The 20679-nt window shown below is 41.5% G+C and overlaps 1 protein-coding gene across 2 annotated transcripts in view; it reads left to right on the forward strand.

The window, feature by feature from the left end:
- SLCO5A1 (solute carrier organic anion transporter family member 5A1) overlaps positions 1-20679 on the forward strand; it is a 155465-nt gene that overhangs the window by 78308 nt on the left and 56478 nt on the right. The window contains exon 5 of one of the 2 annotated variants that reach the window (XM_055431682.2): positions 13898-14062. The exons of the other annotated variant lie outside the window; for it this stretch is intronic. Within the exon in view, the coding sequence (XP_055287657.2) occupies positions 13898-14062 (165 nt within the window). The remainder of the gene's footprint in view (positions 1-13897; positions 14063-20679) is intronic. 2 annotated transcript variants of the gene reach the window in all.

Below are 20679 nucleotides of genomic sequence, written 5' to 3' on the forward strand. Positions count from 1 at the left end.
AGATGCTGATTGCAGCCATGAAATTAAAAGACGCTTACTCCTTGGAAGGAAAGTTATGACCAACCTTGATAATATATTAAAAAGCAGAGACATTACTTTGCCAACCAAGGTCCGTCTAGTCAAGGCTATGGTTTTTCCCGTGGTCATGTATGGATGTGAGAGTTGGACTGTGAAGAAAGCTGATCTCCGAAGAATTGATGCTTTTGAACTGTGGTGTTGGAGAAGACTCTTGAGAGTCCCTTATACCGCAAGGAGATCCAACCAGTCCATTCTAAGGGAGATCAATCCTGGGTGTTCATTGGAAGGACTGATGCTAAAGCTGAAACTGCAATACTTTGGCCACCTCATGCGACGAGTTGACTCACTGGAAAAGACTCTGATGCTGGGAAAGGTTGGGGGTGGGAGGAGAAGGGGACGACGGAGAATGAGATGGCTGGATGGCATCACTGACTCTGTGGACATGAGTTTGAGTGTACTCCGGGAGTTGGTGATGGACAGGGAGGCCTGGCGTGCTGTGATTCATGGGTTCGTGGAGAGTCGGACACGACTGAGTGACTGAACTGAACTGAACCCCAGTATTCATTGCAGCACTATGTACAATAGCTAAGATGCAACCTAGTTGTCCATCAACAGATGAATGGATAAAGAAGCTGTGGTACATATACACAATGGGATATTACTCAGCTATTAAAAGGGACACATCTGAATCAGTTCTAAAGAGGTGGATGAACCTAGAGCCTATTATACAGAGTGAAAAAATAACATATTTATGAATATGTATGGAATCTAGAAAGATGGTACTGATGAATCTGTGGTCCATGGGGTCGCTAAGAGTCGGACTCGACTGAACGACTTCACTTTCACTTTTCACTTTCATGTATTGGCGAAGGAAATGGCAATCCACTCCAGTGTTCTTCCCTGGAGAATCCCAGGGACGGGGGATCCTGGTGGGCTGCCGTCTATGGGGTCACACGGAGTTGGAAATGACTGAAGCGACTTAGCAGCAGCAGCAGCAATGGAGATGCAGATATAGAGAATGGACTTGTGAACATAGCGGGGGAAGGAGAGGGTGGGATGAATGGAGAGAGTAGCATAGAGAATATACCTTACCTCGTGTTAAATAGTTAGCCAATAGGAATTTACTGTATGACTCAGTTCAGTTCAGTCGCTCAGTCGTGTCTGACTCTCCGCGACCCCATGAATCACAGCACGCCAGGCCTCCCTGTCCATCACCAACTCCCGGAGTACACTCAAACTCATGTCCACAGAGTCGGTGATGCCATCCAGCCATCTCATTCTCCGTCGTCCCCTTCTCCTCCCGCCCCCAACCTTTCCCAGCATCAGAGTCTTTTCCAGTGAGTCAACTCGTCGCATGAGGTGGCCAAAGTATTGCAATTTCAGCTTTAGCATCAGTCCCTCCAATGAACATCCAGGATTGATCTCCTTTAGAATGGACTGGTTGGATCTCCTTGCAGTATAAGGGACTCTCAAGAGTCTTCTCCAACACCAGAGTTCAAAAGCATCGATTCTTCGGCGATCAGCTTTCTTCACAGTCCAACTCTCACATCCATACATGACCACGGGAAAAACCATAGCCTTGACTAGACGGACCTTGGTTGGCAAAGTAATGTCTCTGCTTTTTAATATACTATCAAGGTTGGTCATAACTTTCCTTCCAAGGAGCAAGCGTCTTTTAATTTCATGGCTGCAATCAGCATCCGCAGTGATTTTGGAGCCCAAAAATATAAAGTCTGACACTGTTTCCACTGTTTTTCCATCTATTTCCCATGAAGTGATGGGACCAGATGCCATGATCTTTGTTTTCTGAATGTTGAGCTTCAAGCCAACCTTTTCACTCTCTTCTTTCACTTTCATCAAGAGGCTTTTGAGTTCCTCTTCACTTTCTGCCATAAGGGTAGTGTCATCTGCATATCTGAGGTTATTGATATTTCTCCCAGCAATCTTGATTCCAGCTTGTGCTTCTTCCAGCCCAGCGTTCCTCATGATGTACTCTGCATATAAGTTAAATAAGCAAGGTGACAGTATACAACCTTGACGTACACCTTTTCCTATTTGGAACCAGTCTGTTGTTCCATGTCCAGTTCTAACTGTTGCTTCCTGACCTGCATACAGGTTTCTCAAGAGGCAGGTCAGGTGGTCTGGGATTCCCATCTCTTTCAGAATGTTCCACAGTTTATTGTGATCCACACCGTCAAAGGCTTTGGCATAGTCAATGAAGCAGAAATAGATGTTTTTCTGAAACTCTCTTGCTTTCTCCATGATCCAGCGGATGTTGGCAATTTGATCTCTGGTGCCTCTGCCTTTTCCAAAACCTGCTTGAACATCTGGGAGTTCACGGTTTACATACTGCTGAAGCCTGGCTTGGAGAATTTTGAGCATGACTTTACTAGCGTGTGAGATGAGTGCAATTGTGCGGTAGTTTGAGCATTCTTTGGCATTGCCTTTCTTTGGGACTGGAATGAAGACTGACCTCTTCCAGTCCTGTGGCCACTGCTGAGTTTTCCATATCTGCTGGCATATTGAGTGCAGCACTTTCACAGCATCATCTTTCAAGACTTGAAATAGCTCAACTGGAATTCCATCACCTCCACTTGCTTTGTTAGTAGTGATGCTTTCTAAGGCCCACTTGACTTCACATTCCAAGATGTCTGGCTCTAGGTCAGTGATCACGTTATCGTGACTATCTTGGTCGTGAAGATCTTTTTGTACAGTACTGTATGACTCAGGGAACTCAAACTGGGGCTCTGGAACAACCTAGAAGGGTGAGAGGAGGGAGGGAAGTTCAAGAGGGTGGGGACATATGCGTACCTATGACTGATTCATGTTGATGTATGGCAGAAACCAACGCAATACTGTAAAGCAATTATCCTTCAACTAAAATAAAATAAAAAAACAGAGGCCATTGGAAGTCAGTTTTGGTCACTAGAAGGTTATATTGTCGTCGTTTAATTCAGTGACTGTTTATTCTGTAAAAGCTGCTGCACTCCAAGCTATGGGTGATTGGAGGATGAGGCAGCCGTGATTTTCCCTCCTAGAGCTTGTAGTCCACTGAGGGAGACAGGATGAGTGCAGATGGAAATATACTAACGACCAAAAAAGAAGATAGACACCATGGTTTGAAGGCCACAGACAGGCGAGGGATGTCTAGTTGAGGGGCCAGGGAAGGTTTCATGGAGAAGGTGGGGTTTATCTTTCCTGGAAAACTGGGAGGATGTCAGTAGGTGGACGTGGGATGGTGGGAGTGTTCCAGGCAGAGATAGTAAAGGCAAGAAGACCAGGCTGGGCAGATGTATTTGACAATGCTGCAAGTGTATTATGGTTGGTGTGTTGGCTGTACACGATGGAGAGCTGGGGGATGAGGTTGGGAAGGTCAGTTAGAGCCATCTTGTGTGTAGAGAGCTCAAGTTCTAGCTTTAATGAAATTCGTCTCGATTGAGCAGTGGGGAGGTTGAGCAGCCTTTGGCATGCCCTCCATTAGGTCTTGTTAAATTAGGGAGAGAAGGGAGTGGAATGGAAGGAGGGGGACAAGGTAGAAAGCTATGGACAGAGCTCGGGAGAGGTGATGGCAATTTTGCCTAGTAGAGCTGGAAAGGACAGTCGCCTGCTAAACGAAGTCTTTCTTTGTTGGTTTTTGTTTGTTTTTTGGCCTCACTGCATGACATGCAGGATCAGGGATTGAACCCATGCCCCCTGCAGTGGAAGTGCAAAGCCCTGACTATTGGACCACCAGGGAATTTCCTTCTTGTCCCTGTTTTCAACTCTGTGGTCAAAAGGATCCTGTTAAAATGCCGCTCCTGGGCTCAAAGCTTCTGTGGTTTCCCAGTCTAAGCCCTGGTTTCCTGCTTGAGGCCATTTCCTTCCTGCAGTTGGATTCTGCTTCAACCATATTGGGCTCATCCCTGTTGCTCAAGTATTCCAAGCACACTCTCAACTCAGGGCAGTTGTCCCTGTGCTGGGAGTTTTCTCCACAAGGCCCCTCACTTCCTTCAGGGTATTACTCAAGCAATCCCTTTCTAATGAAGACTTACCCAGCCACCCTATTTAAAAATTTCTATCTTTTTCTCCAAAGCTTCTTATCTCTTTCTCTCCTTAATTTTTCTCCTTAGCACTGATCACTATCTAACATACTATGTGTTTTACTTGTTGATCATCTTGGTAAGCTCCACAAAGGCAAGGTTTTCTTCTTTTTTTTCAACTGGTCCATCATGTTCTCTGATGAATTCCCACTGTCTAGTAGATACTCAGTAAATATTTGATGAATAAATTAATGAATGATGAGAATGGAGGGAAGAAGTTGTGTGCATAGGATGTGGCAATTGCTATGGGAATTATGGGCTTCCCAGGTGCCGCAGTGGTAAAGAAGCCGCCTGCAATGCAGGAGATGCAGCTTCAATCCCTGGCTCAGGAAGATCCCCTGGAGGAGGAAATGGCAACCCACTCCAGTATTCTTGCCTGGGAAATGCCGTGAACAGGGGAGCCTCACGGGCTACAATCCATGGGGTCACAAAGAATCAAACACACTGAGCACATGTGCACGCACTCATAGAATGATGGGAATGGAGGATCCAAGATGGTTTCAGGGTTTCAAGCTCAGATGGCAGAGAGAGGAATAAAGGGGCAGAATGAATGAATTCTGAATGTGAGTTGCCCAAGAACGTCCAGAACTGTTGCATGTGGCTCTTTGCTCTGTGATTTAAACCTATTATAGCATGGGATATGTTAGAGGCAATACTAGATTCAAAGAGGGATCACCAGAAGCCACGTGCCTGGGCCAAGCCATCTTAGCCTCTTGTCTTTTGCCTTAGCTGTTTTGCTGATTTTAACTTTAGTTTTAGGTTTGCAGCTCTTATTAAAAGGTGTTCCCTGAATTCTCTGTATTTGCCATAGGAGCATTGCTCAGTGTGCTTTATACAAATTCTATTTCTTGAGAACAGTGAGAACAGGGGTTCTCAAACTTAGTCTACCTAGGAAGCACCATGAGGGCTTCATAGAGCTCAGGGTGCTAGACTGAGGTGTGACCTGAGAATCTGACCTGAGAATCTGCATTTTGACAAGTTTCCAGGTGATGATGGTCCACGCTGTGAGAATCTAGTGGTTTAGAACATAGAGGAAAGCTTTGTTTCCTAGGAGAAAATTAGGATGTTCCTGCTAATGATGATTATACAACTTTCTGCTTTTGTGGCCAGGAAACCAAGGGTCAAATTTGAAGCCCAGAAAGAATCTTTTCACTGGCTTTGATGTACTGTTCTGTTTATATCTTCTTTATTTCTTTTTTTCAAGGAAATATGATGCATTTCTTTTTCTTTTTTTATTGAAGTGTAGGGCTTCCCTGGTAGCTCAGCTGGCAAAGAATCTACCTGCAATGCAGGAGATCCCAGTTTGATTCCTGGGTCGGGAAGATCCTTTGGAGAAAGGGATAGACTACCCATTCCAGTATTCGTGGATTTCCCTGATGACTCAGATGGCAAAGAATCCACCTGCAATTTGGGAGACTTGGGTTCGATCCCTGGGTTGGGAAGATCCCCTGGAGGAGGGCATGGCAACCCACTCCATTATTCTTGCTTGGAGAATCCCCATGGTCAGAGGAGCCTGGCAGGCTACAGTTCATGGGGTCACAGAGTCAGACATGATGGAGTGACTAAACACAGCATTGCACAGAACTTCCCTGATGGCTCAGAGGGTAAACATCCCCCTGTATTGCAGGAGACACAGGAGGTGTGGCTTCAATTCCTGGGTTGGGAAGATCCCCTGGAGGAGGGCATGGCAACCCACTCCAGTACTGTTGCCTAAAAAATCCAGTGGACAGAGGAACCTGACAGTCTATAGTCCAAAGACTGTCAGACAAAACTGAGCACACATAGTTAATTTACCATATTGATTTAGATTTGGATGTGCAGTGTAGTGATTCAGCATTTTTATACTTTATACCTCATTTAAAGTTATTAGAAAACAATAGCTATGTTCCCTGTGCTGTATAATATATGCTTGTGGCTTGTTTACTTTATACATGTGTGTGTGTGGTTGCTCAGTTTTGTCTGACTCTTTGCGACCCCATGGACTGTAGCCTGCCAGGCTTCTCTCTGTCCATGGGGATTCTCCAGGCAAGAATACTAGAGTGGGTTGCCATGCCCTCCTCCAGGGGATCTTCCCCACCCAGGGATGGAACCCGTATCTCCTGCTTTGTGGGCTGATTCTTTACCGCTGAGCCACCAAGGAAGCCCATTTTATACACAGTAGTTGTATTTCTTAATCCCATACCCCTGTCTTGCCCCCGCCCCTTTCCTCTTCCCATTGGTAACCCGTGGTTTGTTCTCTATGTGAGTCTGTTTCTGGTTTGCTATATGCATTTGTTTTACTTTTTAGATTACACATATAAGTGATTACAGAGTGTTTGTCTTTCTTTGTCCAACATTTCACTAAGCACAATACTCTCTAGGTTCATCATGTTGTTGCAAAAGGCAGAATTCCATTCTTTTTCATGCCATGTAGGGTTCCATTGTAAACGTATGCCACATCTTCTTTATCCAGTCATCTCATTTTCTCTGTAATTCTTTGTTTAATTTCTCTTTTACATTTATTTTGTTGTACCTTCAGCTTAGGAGGCAAAAGGTAAATGGTAACAGGCATGGCAAAGAATTCCTAAAAAAGAGTACACTTAAAATACTCGGTGCAAATTAACTGTGGGATTGTAACCAAAAGTGGGATCTGTCTGCGTGCCACTCAGAGATCAGTTTGGTGATCTTAAAGAGGCCAGTTTGGTGAAAAGGAAAGTTTGCTTTATTTTGGATGCTGGCTACTGGGAAGAAGGCTGGATGCCTGTCCAAAGTCGACTCCTCCACCCTGACAATCAGGGGGCAAAAGCTTTTATAGGCGGAGGGAGGGGGCTACATGTAGAAAAGCAGAGTCAGCTCCGACAGCCATCTTGAAATTGGTCATCAGTGGTCTGATCAGTGTCATCTTGGTTGTAAGGAACAGTGAATCTTCAGTTCCAGGGTTGGTTTGTTTCTATTTCCTTGAGGCCAGTTCTTGGAATTAGGGCAGTTAATGTCAGGGCTGCAGTTTGGTCATCATGTAGTTTACTTCTTTGACCTGGTGGGGGTTTCAGTATCTATAAGACAGTTCACAGGATAAAGCTCAGAATATCACCCCTAGCCCTTGAGAAGGAACTAAACATCCTTGACTATGCTTATGACTATGTTTATTAGTATTTGGTTTCCTTTGACTGTTTTCCTTTGTTTCTGCATTTTCTCACTTCTCCAGTTAAACTTATTCTTTGGCTAAAGTTTTTTCATAGATAAAAGGCAGGCAGAGGACATGGGAGGGGCCAAAAAGACCGTAGGGTCCTGCTCTGTTTCAGGACTAATGTTCATCAGAGTAGTATCTACTTTGAAATATAAATATGTAAATACTCATTAGATTTAAGCAAGCAGGATTGTTCTATGGCTAGTAATCACTTATAGTGTATTTTGGGTCCTGATGGCCGCTGTTTCTATTCACTGTCAGCAGGTAAGTGGTTCAGAAGCTCAGTGTGTGCTCATACTGGAGCACGTTTGCTTGATGGTGAAAAAATGACAAACCTGGGCTTTCCTGGTGGCTCAGTGGCAAAGAATCCGCCTGCCAGTTCAGGAGACATGGATCCAGGAAGATCCCACATACTGAAGAGCAACTAAGCCCGTGAGCCTGTGCACTAGAGCCTGGGAACTACAATTACTGGGCCCACGTGCTGCAGCTACTGAAGCCTGTGCACCCTAGAGCCTGTGCTCGGAAACAAGAGAAGCCATCGCAATGAGAAGCCCCCACACCACACCTAGAGGGTAACTCCCACTCCCCACAACTAGAGAAAAGCTGGTGCAGCAACAAAGACTCAGCACAGCCAAAATATTAATAAATAATTTTAAAAAAAGTTAAGATGGTAAATTAAAAAAAAAAGACATATCTATCAATACCTGCTGCCTCGTTTTACCGTTCGCTGTGAGGCATAGGAGAACAGTAAGGTATGGTGTCTGAAGGAAAGTTACATGGCTCAAAATAGCCTGGAGTTAAAACTCCCCTCCAGCTCCTCCCCACCATTCTATGTAAAACAAAGAACTCGCTTACCAAAAAAAAAAATAGGCACTAGGTTGATTACGCTCACTAGGTTGATTACGCCCAGGTCCCAGCCGGTCCAGCCTCTGGCCAATCTCCAAAATTCCTTGCTGCAGCCATTTAAGAGATAACTACTCTGAACAACCTTGGAGAAGAACAGGCCCCCTTAAGACAGTAGCTTTCCACATACATGCCTGTATATACTTAGTCTTTCCTTGGGTAAGGGCAGCAGCTGATTAATCTGACTGCTGCCCCTTTTCACCTCATTAAAGGTGATCTGTTCCTGTGAAGTGCTGGTCTCGGTCTTGTTCTTTTTCTGAACCTCGCCTTCTCTAACTCCCTACCCTACAGTGTCTGCACTTGCTAAGGCTGTCCCTGGCAGCTTCCATAAGAATCCAAGCACACCACGTAGCTCAGATTTTCTGAAATTTTGACTAACGGTCAAGGGATTACCTCTGATGCAAGGTCAAGGGGAGGGACCACATCAAATTTGTTGTAGCATAACCCTGTGGTGAGAATCCTTGGTGGTTCAGATGATAAAGACTCCTCCTGCAATGCAGGAGATCTGGGTCAGGCAGATCCCCTGGAGAAGGAAATGAATGGCAACCCCCTCCAGTATTCTTGCCTGGAGAATCCCATGGACAGAGGAGCTTGGCGGCCTCCAGTCCATGGGGTCACTAAGAGGCCGATACGACTGACAGACTAACAAACAGCCCTGTGGTGACTGGAGTGCAGTTTAGCACCTGAGTCCAGGTGTGGGTACTGGCTGGCTGGGTTACCTGCACTGCCATTGATGTGCATGTGGGAACCAGCAAGGGATCTGCCAGTGATAACAACACTTCTCAAAGTGATTCCCAAGTATTGTCTACCTTGTATTATATTCTCTTGAGTTTTGGAGGTTTGTATTAAGTTTTATTTCTATATTACTGCTGTTGAAGGCATTTCTAGTTTTAGTGTCAGATTGTCCTTGTAAGTGAATTTGTAAGAGTTCCTAGCATTCAGTGATCAAAAAAATGATAATTACTACCGTTAGGTAGTCCCTCTATCATTCTTTTTTAAAACATTATTTATTTAGTTTTTGGCTGTGTTGGGTCTTAGTTTCGGTGCGTGGGCTCAAAAGTTGTGGTGCATGGGCTTAATTGTCCTGCAGCATGTGGGATCTTAGTTCCTTGACCAGTAATCGCATCCGGGTCCCCTGCATTGGAAGATGGTTTCTTAATCACTAGACCACCAGGGAAATCCCTCCATCATTCTTTTTACCGCATCTTTGATTTCACAATGACACAGTTATAAATGACACCAAGAAACTTATCTAAGATATATTAGCATAAAAATTAATATTTGGCTGCTAATTGATAGATTCAGCAGCTTGCTAACTTTGCTTTTGAAACTTTGCAAAATAATTTTGAATTACAATAAAAGTCACAGAAATAGCAAACAGAACTCCTGGGTTCCCTGAGCCCCAAATCCCTGATTGTTAATGTTTCTGACCCATTTGTGAAGTTACTGACTCCCAGTACTTCAGTGTTTCCTAAGTCAAGGATACTCTACTGCAGGACCACAGGGCAGCCATGGAAATCAGGAAATTAACATTAATCCTGTGCTACCATCTAGACTGTAGGCCCCATTCAAATTTTGCCTGTTATCCCTACATTGCCCTTTATGTCCAAACCAATCCACCATCACAGATTGTATTAATATTTAGTCGTGGTATGTTTTGGTCCGTCAATTTGGGTCAGTTCCTCATCTGCCCTATTATTTTATGACCTTGATCTTTTAAAAAATTGTAAGCCAGTAACTTTATAGAATGTCCCTCAGTTTGGATTTGATGATGTTGCCTCCTGATTTGTGCTCGTTTGTAGACACAGAAAGGATGCTGTGCTCTGTCTTCACAATGTTAATTTGCCCTATTACCAGTTGTATAAACTTTCTTATCTTGAATGGGATTGGATCTGCCAGGCCTCTGCACTCCAAAATTACCAAGTATATTACATTTATAAATCAATAAATAAATTATAGGTACTCTGTGGGAAAGTATTTTGAGGTGGTGTAAAGACAGTTGGGGCTTCCCTGGTAGCTCAGCTGGTAAAGAATCTGCCTGCAGGGAGGAGACCCCGGTTTGATTCCAGGGTTGGGAAGATCCCCTAGAGGGGAGGGTAGGACTACCCACTCCAGTATTCTTGCTTGGAGAATCCCATGGACAGAGGAACCTGGCAGGCTACAGTTCATGGGGTCGCAAAGAGCCAGACACCACTGAGTAACTAAGTACAAATACAGTTGATCCTTGTTATTTGTAGTAGTTTTTTCTGTAAAGTTATGGTAAACACTGTGTTAGTGAATGCTGAAACATTGCTTTGGGGGAAATCCAGGTTAACTTCCCATCACAATATAATCATCAATCAATCAATACATAACCTTGTGTTTCTGTTGAAAGACACCTTATTTAATATAGGTTGTTGATTCATTAATATTGAACCCACAGCCAACAATAGTATAACTCATAACTGAAGGAAGCTGATTCCATCCAGTTGGTGATGGACAGGGAAGCTTGGCACGCTGCAGTCCATGGGGTAGCAAAGAGTCTTTCAGTCAGAGTGACTGAACTGAACTGAATTGAAGGAAGCTTATGTAACACATGAATTAATCATTTCTCCTAGGACTTTGGGGTGGCTCAGTGAGAAAGAATCTGCCTGCCAAGCAGGAGACTCTGGTTCAGTCCCTGGGTCAGGAAATTGCCTTGAAGAAGGAAATGGCAACCCATTTCAGTATTGCCTAGGAAAGCCATGGACAGAGGAGCCTGTAGTCCATGGCGTTGCAAGAGTCGGACATGACTTAGCGACTAAACTGCCAACTGCTAAGGACTTCCGGTTTCTTTTAGTGGAAAGTGGCATTTAGAAACCAAGAACTGGGTGCTAGGTGGGTTCATTGCTACCAGTGTGTCATTACTTCTGTCTTGTTAGATAGGAAATGTATGTTTGTATACAAAACACACACACGTCTATTATCTATCATATCTGTCTATCTATCTATCTAGATAACCAGTCTCACCAGCCAAAGACAATCCTGGAGATCTGCACCCCCGACCCCATGTCACCCCTGACCCCATGTCACCCCTTGCAAGGCATGTAGTTTGAAAGTTTAGTTCAAACAATAGGGGAGGAGGAAGGTGGAAGAAAGGAAACTAGCTTAGAGTTTTTCAGAGTCTGAATGTTTGCTAAATTCTTCTTAAGTAATAGGTTTTTTTTTTTTTAATAAAAGAAGAGAGAAAAACATGGCATGCATTTTTAGTTAGCTTTGAAATTAAAAGGCTATTTTATCATGCTAAATGGGTATACAAGAAAAACCAGTTTTTCTTACAAAAAACTAGTATCTTAAAATATTCATATTATACATATGTTATCTTCTTGGGTTTGCAAGTTTTATTGTGTATTTTCCCATATGTTTTAGATTCAACATGTTGGCTTTTAATTTACCAGCTAGCTTAATTTGAATCTTTAAATGTCCATGGGAAAATCTTAACTCTCTAATTTTTAATTCTAGAGATGACATTTTGATTTGCAGTATTTATAAGAGAATGTTGGATAATTTTATGAAATATTTTATATTTTTTCTGGTGTGTTTATATTAAAAAAATAAAGTATGCATATTAATTTTACTTTAAAAATATTTATTTAAACTTTAAGCAATTAAATTATGATATAGAACATTAAACTCAGTTTGCACTTCAAAATGATAATGAACAGTTTTGACTAACTAAGTCTTAAAGTCTAGTGAATAGGCTATGAATTATAGCTTTAATAATGCTGTTGCTGGTTAGTAGCTTCAGTCGTGTCTAACTCTGTGCAACCCCGTGGGCTGTAGCCCACCAGGCTCCTCTGACCATGTGATTCTCCAGGCAAGAATACTGGAGTGCATTGCCATGCTTTCCTCCAGGGGATCTTCCTGACTAAGGGGTTGAACGTGGGTCTCCTGCATTGCAGGCGATTCTTTACCACTGAGCCATCAAGGAAGCTTTAATAATAGCAGTTGCTTAATTTTTAGGAAATTATTATGTTGTAGCAAAAGGAGATAACTGTTCTAATAACTGAGAGACTCTGTATCTCAAAAGCTTACCTTTTCTATGAAGATGTATAAAGATCATGCACATGTGGGTTAACTCACATTACAAATATGCAGAAAATACAAAAGTATACACTCAAGAATCTTTTCTTGTTTCTCTTTCCCAGTCTTACTCCTGTTTACAGAATTTCTTGGTATTATATATATTGAAAAATATACATTCAACCATATGTAAACACATTGTTTTCATTTGCTTTTACTTAAATATTATATATATGTACACACACACATGCATGTATATGGGCTTCCCAGGTGGCGCTAGTAGTAGAGAACCTGCCTGCCAATGCATGAGACACAAGAGACGCAGGTTCAATCTGAGTCCAGAAGATCATCTGGAGAAAGGAATGGTCACCTACTCTAGTATTCTTGCCTGGAAAATCCCATGGACAGAGGAGCCTGGCAGACTGCAGTCCAAAGAGTAGCAAAGAGTCGGACTCGACTGAAGCAACTTAGCACACAAGCACGCATGTATATGTATATTTTTGCACAGCTTGCTTTTTTCATTAGTAAAAATATTTTTTGGAGTTCCTTTCATGCCAGTACACCAAGCTCTATTTCATTCTTAACTACTCCGTAGTATTTCATTACATGACTATGCCATAGTTTATTTAAATGTTTCCCACTAATGGACATTTGGGGTTTCCCTGGTGGCTCAGACAGTAAAGAATCCTGCAGTGCAGGAGATCTGAGTCTGATTCCTGGGTAGGAAGATCTGGAGAAGGAAATGGCAACCCACTCCAGTATTCTTGCCTGGGAAATCCCATGGATAGAGGAGCCTGCCGAGCCACAGTCCATGGGGTCATAGACTTGGACACAACTGAGTAACTAACATCACCAACCCAACACCATTGATGGACATTTAGTTTTTTCTCCTAAATTTTTGCTTTTATAAACCATGCTGCAATGAAACTGAACACGCATCTTGAAGCATATATATGACAGTTTTTGTGAAATAAATGCCTAGATTCAAGTGAGACTTTTCTCTTTTCCTTGAGAGGCAGCTGGACAAGTATAGAGCCCCACCTCTGGGCTGTCTGGCTCTTTCGGATATCATTTCTCTTTGTTCCTCAGTCCAAAGTCCCTGGAAGTATCTGACTTGGTGACCTTATCTCTTCTACCCTTCTAATTGTATTATTTACTGTTTCTTAATGAGATGGGAAGAACAGATGTCCAATAGCATGTACCGGTTCCTCTGCTGTGGGCGTTTGCCATGTCAGGCCAGAGAGCTGGCATCTCAGAAGTGCGTTTACTCAGAGAAGTGTTAGTTGGGTGAAGCGAAAACTGTTAATTTAGGGCTATATTGCAGGTACTTTACACGTTTAATAGTCTTCAGGGTCTTAACAAAGATTAACATTGTTTAATCAATTAAAAAAATGTGGTTCATTTATTCTAAGCAGTTTTTGAAAGAGAAGTCATAGGTTGCCTCCTTCTTAGAAGGATATTTGTGTATGGGTATGTTTTTAGCTTCTTTGTTAAATTTCCTTATCCTAGTTGAACAATTCAAAAAAAAAACACCCAAGTCTATTTAATAAAGGGAATGAGTTCTACCATTCATCAGGTTTTCCTATATTGCTGAATGGCTATTTCCAGTTCATTTCAAAAGCAGTTCAATTTTCTTTTCTTTTCCATCCCTTGTTTATAACATTCATTTGTCATTTTTGTCATTTTGTAGACCTACCAAGAGCAGCTGTCAGGATCTTAAGCAACATGACATTCCTTTTTGTGAGTCTGTCATACACAGCTGAGAGTGCCATTGTAACTGCTTTCATTACCTTCATCCCCAAGTTCATCGAGTCACAGTTTGGTATTCCAGCTTCCAATGCCAGCATCTACACTGGTAAGGCACTGCCATTAGAACTCCTTGAAACCATGATCATTTCTGACCACTAAACTAAAATGCAATGAGTGAAGACAAAGTTCGTTCTAACATTAAAGTGTTAAAATTCAAGTTCATGAACAGCAACCTTCCCCCTTCAGATTTTAGGAGGCGGAAGTCTTTGAATGTTTTCTCTTTGATTCAGATTGTGTTACTGTGTGACATTTTTACCGAATGTGTTTTGGAAAAGAGAGAACTTTTCACACAAAAATAGGCAAAGTGTTCGAACTTAAACCTGAACAAATCTTTTTATGGGTTGACATGAGTCTGACAGTGTTCAAGTGAAAAAAATTGATAATGTGAAATAGAGATCAATTTCATGGTATCAGGATTTTCCCTTCATAAATGTGAACATATTTTAATTCTATTACTGGAGGTACTTGAAGTTAGAAAGGAAATCTATAAATTTTGTCTCAGGTGATGTTTTATGTTTGAGAAAATTGATTTTTAGAAGATGTTGGTACAGGGACCTATAGCATCCAGTGATCAGATCTTTCTTCTCACAGTAAATTGGGTTCTCAGTAGTGTGGGAACATGAATTCTCAGATATTGGGATTTTCAGTGTATTATGCCATAGAACATTCTGGGTATTTCCTTAGTGGTTTCAAAGGTGGTCAAATAACTGTACCTAAGGCTTTATTTATTTATAAAGTGCATTTGAGCAGTTCATTGGAGAATTGTAAGAACTTTACTGATGATCTGATGAACTTTTTTCTCCATGTCCACATTCAAACCCAGCAAGCTTGCATTAAATTAACAGACAAAATTATATCATTTGTAGAAAGAGCAGCTGACTTGAATTATTTGAGTAATCATTTTGTCCTTTATTTCACTTTGCCAATAAAAAGACATGCATATTGAATTGTAGGCCCATCATAACAAATCTTTTTATAAAGAGTATACTGCTTTGGACCTTGTAATTGTCACCTATAATTTTTTTTTTCTCTTGGTTTTAAAGAAATATATGTTTTCCTTACATTAGGGTAAAGTTTACAGATTACATTGCAATTTGGTTTTCAGATATCCTGAACATTCCATTTCTAGTTTAATTCCTACTCTAACTCTGGCGGGCTGCAGTCCATAGAGTCACAAAGAGTTGGACACTACCGAAGTGACTGAGCATACCTTCATCCTTTGTCTTTTAAAAAAAAAAATTGATTAATTATTGGCTGTGTTGGGTCTTTGTCACAGTGTGGTTGAGCTTAATTGCCCCAGGGCAGGTGGGATCTTAGTTCCCTGACCAGGGATCGAACCCATGTCCCCTGCAATGGAAGGTGGATTCTTAACCACTGGACCACCAGGGAAGTCCCTACACTAACCTTTGTTGAGCAACAATTCTTGGATAGGGAAACCACCAATGGTCTCGTAGTTAGATCTGAAGCTACGTAACTGTCGAATGTATTCTCAGCATTTTCCACTCTGTGTTTAAATATTAAAGGTGTTACTGGAAAGAAGTTTCATAGTCAAATAAATTTAGGGCTTGCTGAATTAAAATACTACAGAGTTCTTTGCTATAGGACTTTTCATAACCCTAAGAACCCTTGGAGGAGGAAATGGCAACCCACTCCAGTATTTTTGCCTGGGAAATCCCAAGGAGGAGCCTGGTGGGCTACAGTCTAGGGGGCTGCAAAAGAGTCAGACTTGACTTAGCAATTATACAACAGCAATATACCAATGTGCATTGTGAACTCCCAAAGGAAGGTTCTGAGTATGGTCTCTCCCACATTTATTTGACCATGGAATCTGGCTTTTTTCTTTTTAAGGCATTCATTCTCATGAACAGTGTTTCCCGGGACACATATCAGGAAATACTGCCCTTCTAGTGACGAGGGAGCAGAGATGTCTAGATCATCCCATTTGCCTCCAGATGGACCATTTTGATCTCAAGGTCTCCTGGGCAGTGGTCCAGTGATGAGCTGGGTTGGAACTGATGCATGTTGAGTGTATATTGACCAAAGCCATCTCTTAATTACTGGTCCAGTCAGAGGCTAGATAGATAACTTCTGTGGAAAAATAGAATAAAGGGGTGTTTGGTTGCAGAGTTCCACAGTGGTATGTGGTCAAGGCAGTGGTCACTGAGTATTACCACCTGGGTAAAGAGGGTATAAGAACTAAATCATGGAATTTGTTCATCCTGTGTTTTAACATCTGGCTTAAGGGAGCATTATTGCACCGTGCCAGTGTCACTCTGGTTTCATCAACAGCACGTTTTTTTTTTTTTTTTTAATTCATTACCAATGCAGTTTATACAATGTTTGGTAGTCTTTGGTATTTTGATAAAAGGCCTTTCATTTCTAGCTCACATACTTTTTCCTTCCTTTCCAGACAGATAAAAAAATAATAATAGTTAAGTAGGTCTCCTGGAGAAGGGAATGGAAACCCACTCCAGTATTCTTGCCTGGGAAATCCCTTGGACAGAGGAGCCTGGCAGGCTACAGTCCATAGGGGTCACAAAGAGTCAGACACGACTGAGTGAGTATTAATTTCTGCACTTTCAAGAGATACTCAGACTGATTAAGAATAGTGGATGGCTTGTCATTACAATAAGGCTAATAAACAGGGCTGAGAATTCTTTTTAAAACTCACCTTGACTTTTTAAATTTGTAAGGATTGAATCCTTCTTATTCTCCAAGCAGAGATCTGTATTTTTTAAGAACTTATTTAATCTTTTGTATTTAAATCCCTTTCTATACATATAAGTAACTTGGAGAATGAACAAATGTATCTGAAGATGAATCTAAAAGTAGTTTTAATTTCTCCTCTGACAAAGTTTTCCAGTTAAAGTTCTTTTTTCATTAAAAAAAAAAAAAAAAATTCCTCGCCCCCTCCATAGCAATTTGTTTTGTTGTGTTATATAGTGGAGGTGAGGCTCCATACATGTATCAAAAGACTGGCTTTTGCTCACTTGCCCCCTTGCATAGTCATTGAACACTCTGAGTACTATGGCACTGTGTGTGTGTGTGTGTTAGCGGGTAAGGGAAATACAAAGACTCAAACTTGAACCTTAAGTTTCTTACAGATCTGGGAAGAGAGAGAGAGTGAGCTTATGACATAAGTTTAGAAAAGGCTGTTTAAATAAATCAGTGGAAGCTTTGGGTTAGTGTGAGTTGCAATTCATGGAGGAGAAATGGCTCTTAACCAGGCTTTATTTATTTATTTGGCTGTGCTTAGTCTTCATTGCTGCATGGGCTTTTCTCTAATTGCAGCAAGCAGGAGCTACTTGCTTGCAAGCAGGCACTGCTCTTTAGTCGTAGTGCATGGGCTTCTCATTGCAGGGGCTTCTCTTGTTGCAGAGCACGGGCTCTGGGGCCCCAGGGCTTCAATAGTTGTGGCTCCCTGGCTCTAGAGCACAGGCTCAGTAGTTGTGATATACCGGCTCCTCGGCATGTAGGATTCTGGACCAGGGATTGAGCCGGTGTCTCCTTCATCGGCAACTGGATTCTTTACTACTGAAGCTCCACCCCCCACCCCCACCCTCCCACTGCCGCACGGCACTGGTGGTATCTAAGGTGGCTAATACCTTTACCCTCATGCTGCTAATTCACTGACTTCAGGCTGTCAAGTGTTTCTCTCTAGGTATGTTTCTAATCTAGAAAACAATAATTTGGACTAGAATGAATTTGATGACTTCTTCTTGCTTCAGTATTTTAGATGAAATAATTTTCCCAAGGCCACATGTACCAAATAAAATTATTCTTACATTCCTGTAGAATCATGTGATTTTCTTACAAGGGAAATAGTTAATAAGCAATTCATCACTGGGGTATTTTTTAGTAATGTTGCATCACCACAAACTTTGACTATGTCCAGCATCCTTTGATTTCTTTTTCTTTGCTGTGGGCAACCAGAGGTAGTCCATGGATTTCTCTTGGAATTCCATCTGTCACTTAACTCGGTGCATGATTTTAGCCAAGTCACTTAACTGCCCTGTCTCAGTTTCCCATTTGTAAAATGTGAGTGATCCTCTCCCAAACCTACTAACAAAAGTTAAATGAGATAATGATATATTAAATAATTTGGCATATAGTCATAGATGGTCAGTTGCATCTGACCATCCTTTGCATGTTGTAAGATTCTGTTGAATTTAAATCCCCATTGAAGAGTTTTGTTAGATTTTCTGATTTAGAACAAATTTTGTGTTAGTCTAATTTAGAGTGGCAATTTGAAGGCATTTTGTTACATCTCATCTGATAAGAGAAGTAATACATCCAAATGAAATTATATGGAGTGACTGTTTTTAGTCCTGATCATAGGAATAAAGTGGCAGAAACCTTCTAGGGCAGGAGATGGGCAGAAGATGCTGAGGAGGAAAATTCATGGTGTATTGTATCATGAATCCATTTTTCTATCTCCGTCTCCCAGTCTCTCTCTCTCTCCTCTTTCTCTGTCTGTCTCTCTCTTTTTCTTAATATTTATTTTTATTCCTTGGCTGTGCTGGATCTCAGTTGTGGCTTGCAGCATCTAGTTCCCTGACCAGGGCTCGAACCGAGGTCCCCTGCATTGGGAGCTTGGAGTCTTAGCCACTGAACCACCAGGGAAGTCTTTCTGTCTCTCGCTTTGAATTTCTCTAAATCAGTTTACCAAATGACCAGCCTCCTGTTTGGCCATTTCTCCAAGTGACCATTATTTCTTTTGTGATTCTTTAGCTTTATTTACCTGGAGTAGAAAATGGCAACCCACTCCAGTGTTCTTGCCTGGAGAATACCAGGGATGGGGGAGCCTGGTGGGCTGCCGTCTATGGGGTCGCACAGAGTCGGACATGACTGAAGTGACTTAGCAGCAGCAGCTTTATTTACCAATTATCAGAGTCAAAAATTTATTCTAGCAAATTTGTATAGTGACCAGTAAATTTAAGAAAACATAGTGAATTGCATGGCTTTTTAAATGTTTGTTGTACTTTAATCCACTGTAGTCATTGTTCTTTTTGATGTTCCAATTGTGCAGTCCTTGGCCGCTGGGAGCCCCTTCAAGTTAGCATCTGTATATCCTTTGGAACAACCTCAGTAGTCTTTATGGTTTTCTGCCCTAGGCTTGGGATCAGTCACACTTCTCCAGGGAGTCCTGGTTCCTTTTAGAACAAATGATCTTTGGAGATCACCCTCTGAGCATTGGGGTGATCATTGGTACAAGTTGTTGTTTGTAGGCCTTTTTTTTTTTTTAATAAAAAGAGGAAAGCAAATCATGAAGTTATGTGATATTTCTGCTTCGGTTGTTAAGAATACAAGTTGTTACTTCTTTGATATTACATCTTTTTGCTCTAGTATTGAAAATCTTTCTTCCTAATGACTTTTACATAATTACTTTATCCATATATGTATGTGTGTGAGCATGAGTTTGTGTATAATGGTTTCAAATCATCTATCAGTATTATTATCATGAAACATGAAACACAGTTTTAGATGTCTTTGTGGTTCTTTCTGTCCATAGGCTATCTGTTAGGGAATTGCAAAATACTGTGACCTAAAGTTATTTGAAATAATTAGTTTCTGTTTGGTTATGGCCACAACCTGATATGCTGTGGAAATTATTTGCTTTAATTTGTTTTCAGTTTTTTAGGATTTCTTTATTTTTTCATTTTTAAATAAAACAATTTATTTTAATTTTTTTAATTGGTTGAAAGCTGCTTTACAGTTTTGTGTTGGTTTCTGCCATAGAACAATGAGAATCAGTCATAATCATATATATATATTCTATATATATCCCTTCCCTCCCTTTCCTCCCGTCCTTCCACCCCTCTCGGGCATCACTGAGCACCAGACGGGGCTCCTTGTGTTATTTAGCAACTTCCCACTAGCTATTTTACACATGATTGTGTATATATGTTAATACTACTTTCCCAATTCATCCTACCCTCTCCTTTCCTTGCTGTGCCCACAAGTCTGTTCTCTACTAGGTTCATCAGTACCATTTTTCTAGATTCCATATATATGCATAAATGACAACCCACTCCACTTTTTTTGCCTAGAGAAGCCCACGGACAGAGGAGCCTGGTGGGCTATAGTCTATCATGGAGTCGCAAAAAGTCGGATACGACTGAGCGACTAATACTATGATACTTTTTTTTTTTCTATTTTTCCATTTTTAAGTTAAATTTGGTTTTTTAAATTATGGAAGACATTTATATGATTTGAAAGTCAAAACCATATAATGAAGGACATTCAGAGAAGCTTCTTCTATGGGTCTGACACTGTGCCAGTTGCTGGAAACACTATGATGAGAAAACAGAGGGATCCCACCCTCAAGGACCTTACAGTATAGTGACCCTGATGGGCTGCTTGTGTTCCCAGACAAGTTCCTTAACTTATGAGAGTTACCGGTTGTGATGATTAAATGAGGGCGTGTAGATGGTGTGCTTAGCATTGTGGCTGGAAAGTAACTTTTAGTAATGACTGCAATGTCCACTTTATGAGGGCTTCCCAGGTGGCACAGTGGTAAAGAATCTGTCTGCCAATGCAGAAGACATAAGGGACTCTGGTTCGATCCCTGGACCAGGAAGATCCCCTGGATTAGGAAATGGCTTTAGTATTCTCACTTGGAAAATTCCATGGACAGGGGAGCCTGGCGGACTACAGTCCATG

Source organism: Moschus berezovskii, chromosome 16, assembly GCF_049115385.1.
Source record: "Moschus berezovskii isolate FMDL1 chromosome 16, NW_MosBer_1.0, whole genome shotgun sequence".
In the NCBI taxonomy this organism is placed as follows: domain Eukaryota; kingdom Metazoa; phylum Chordata; class Mammalia; order Artiodactyla; family Moschidae; genus Moschus; species Moschus berezovskii.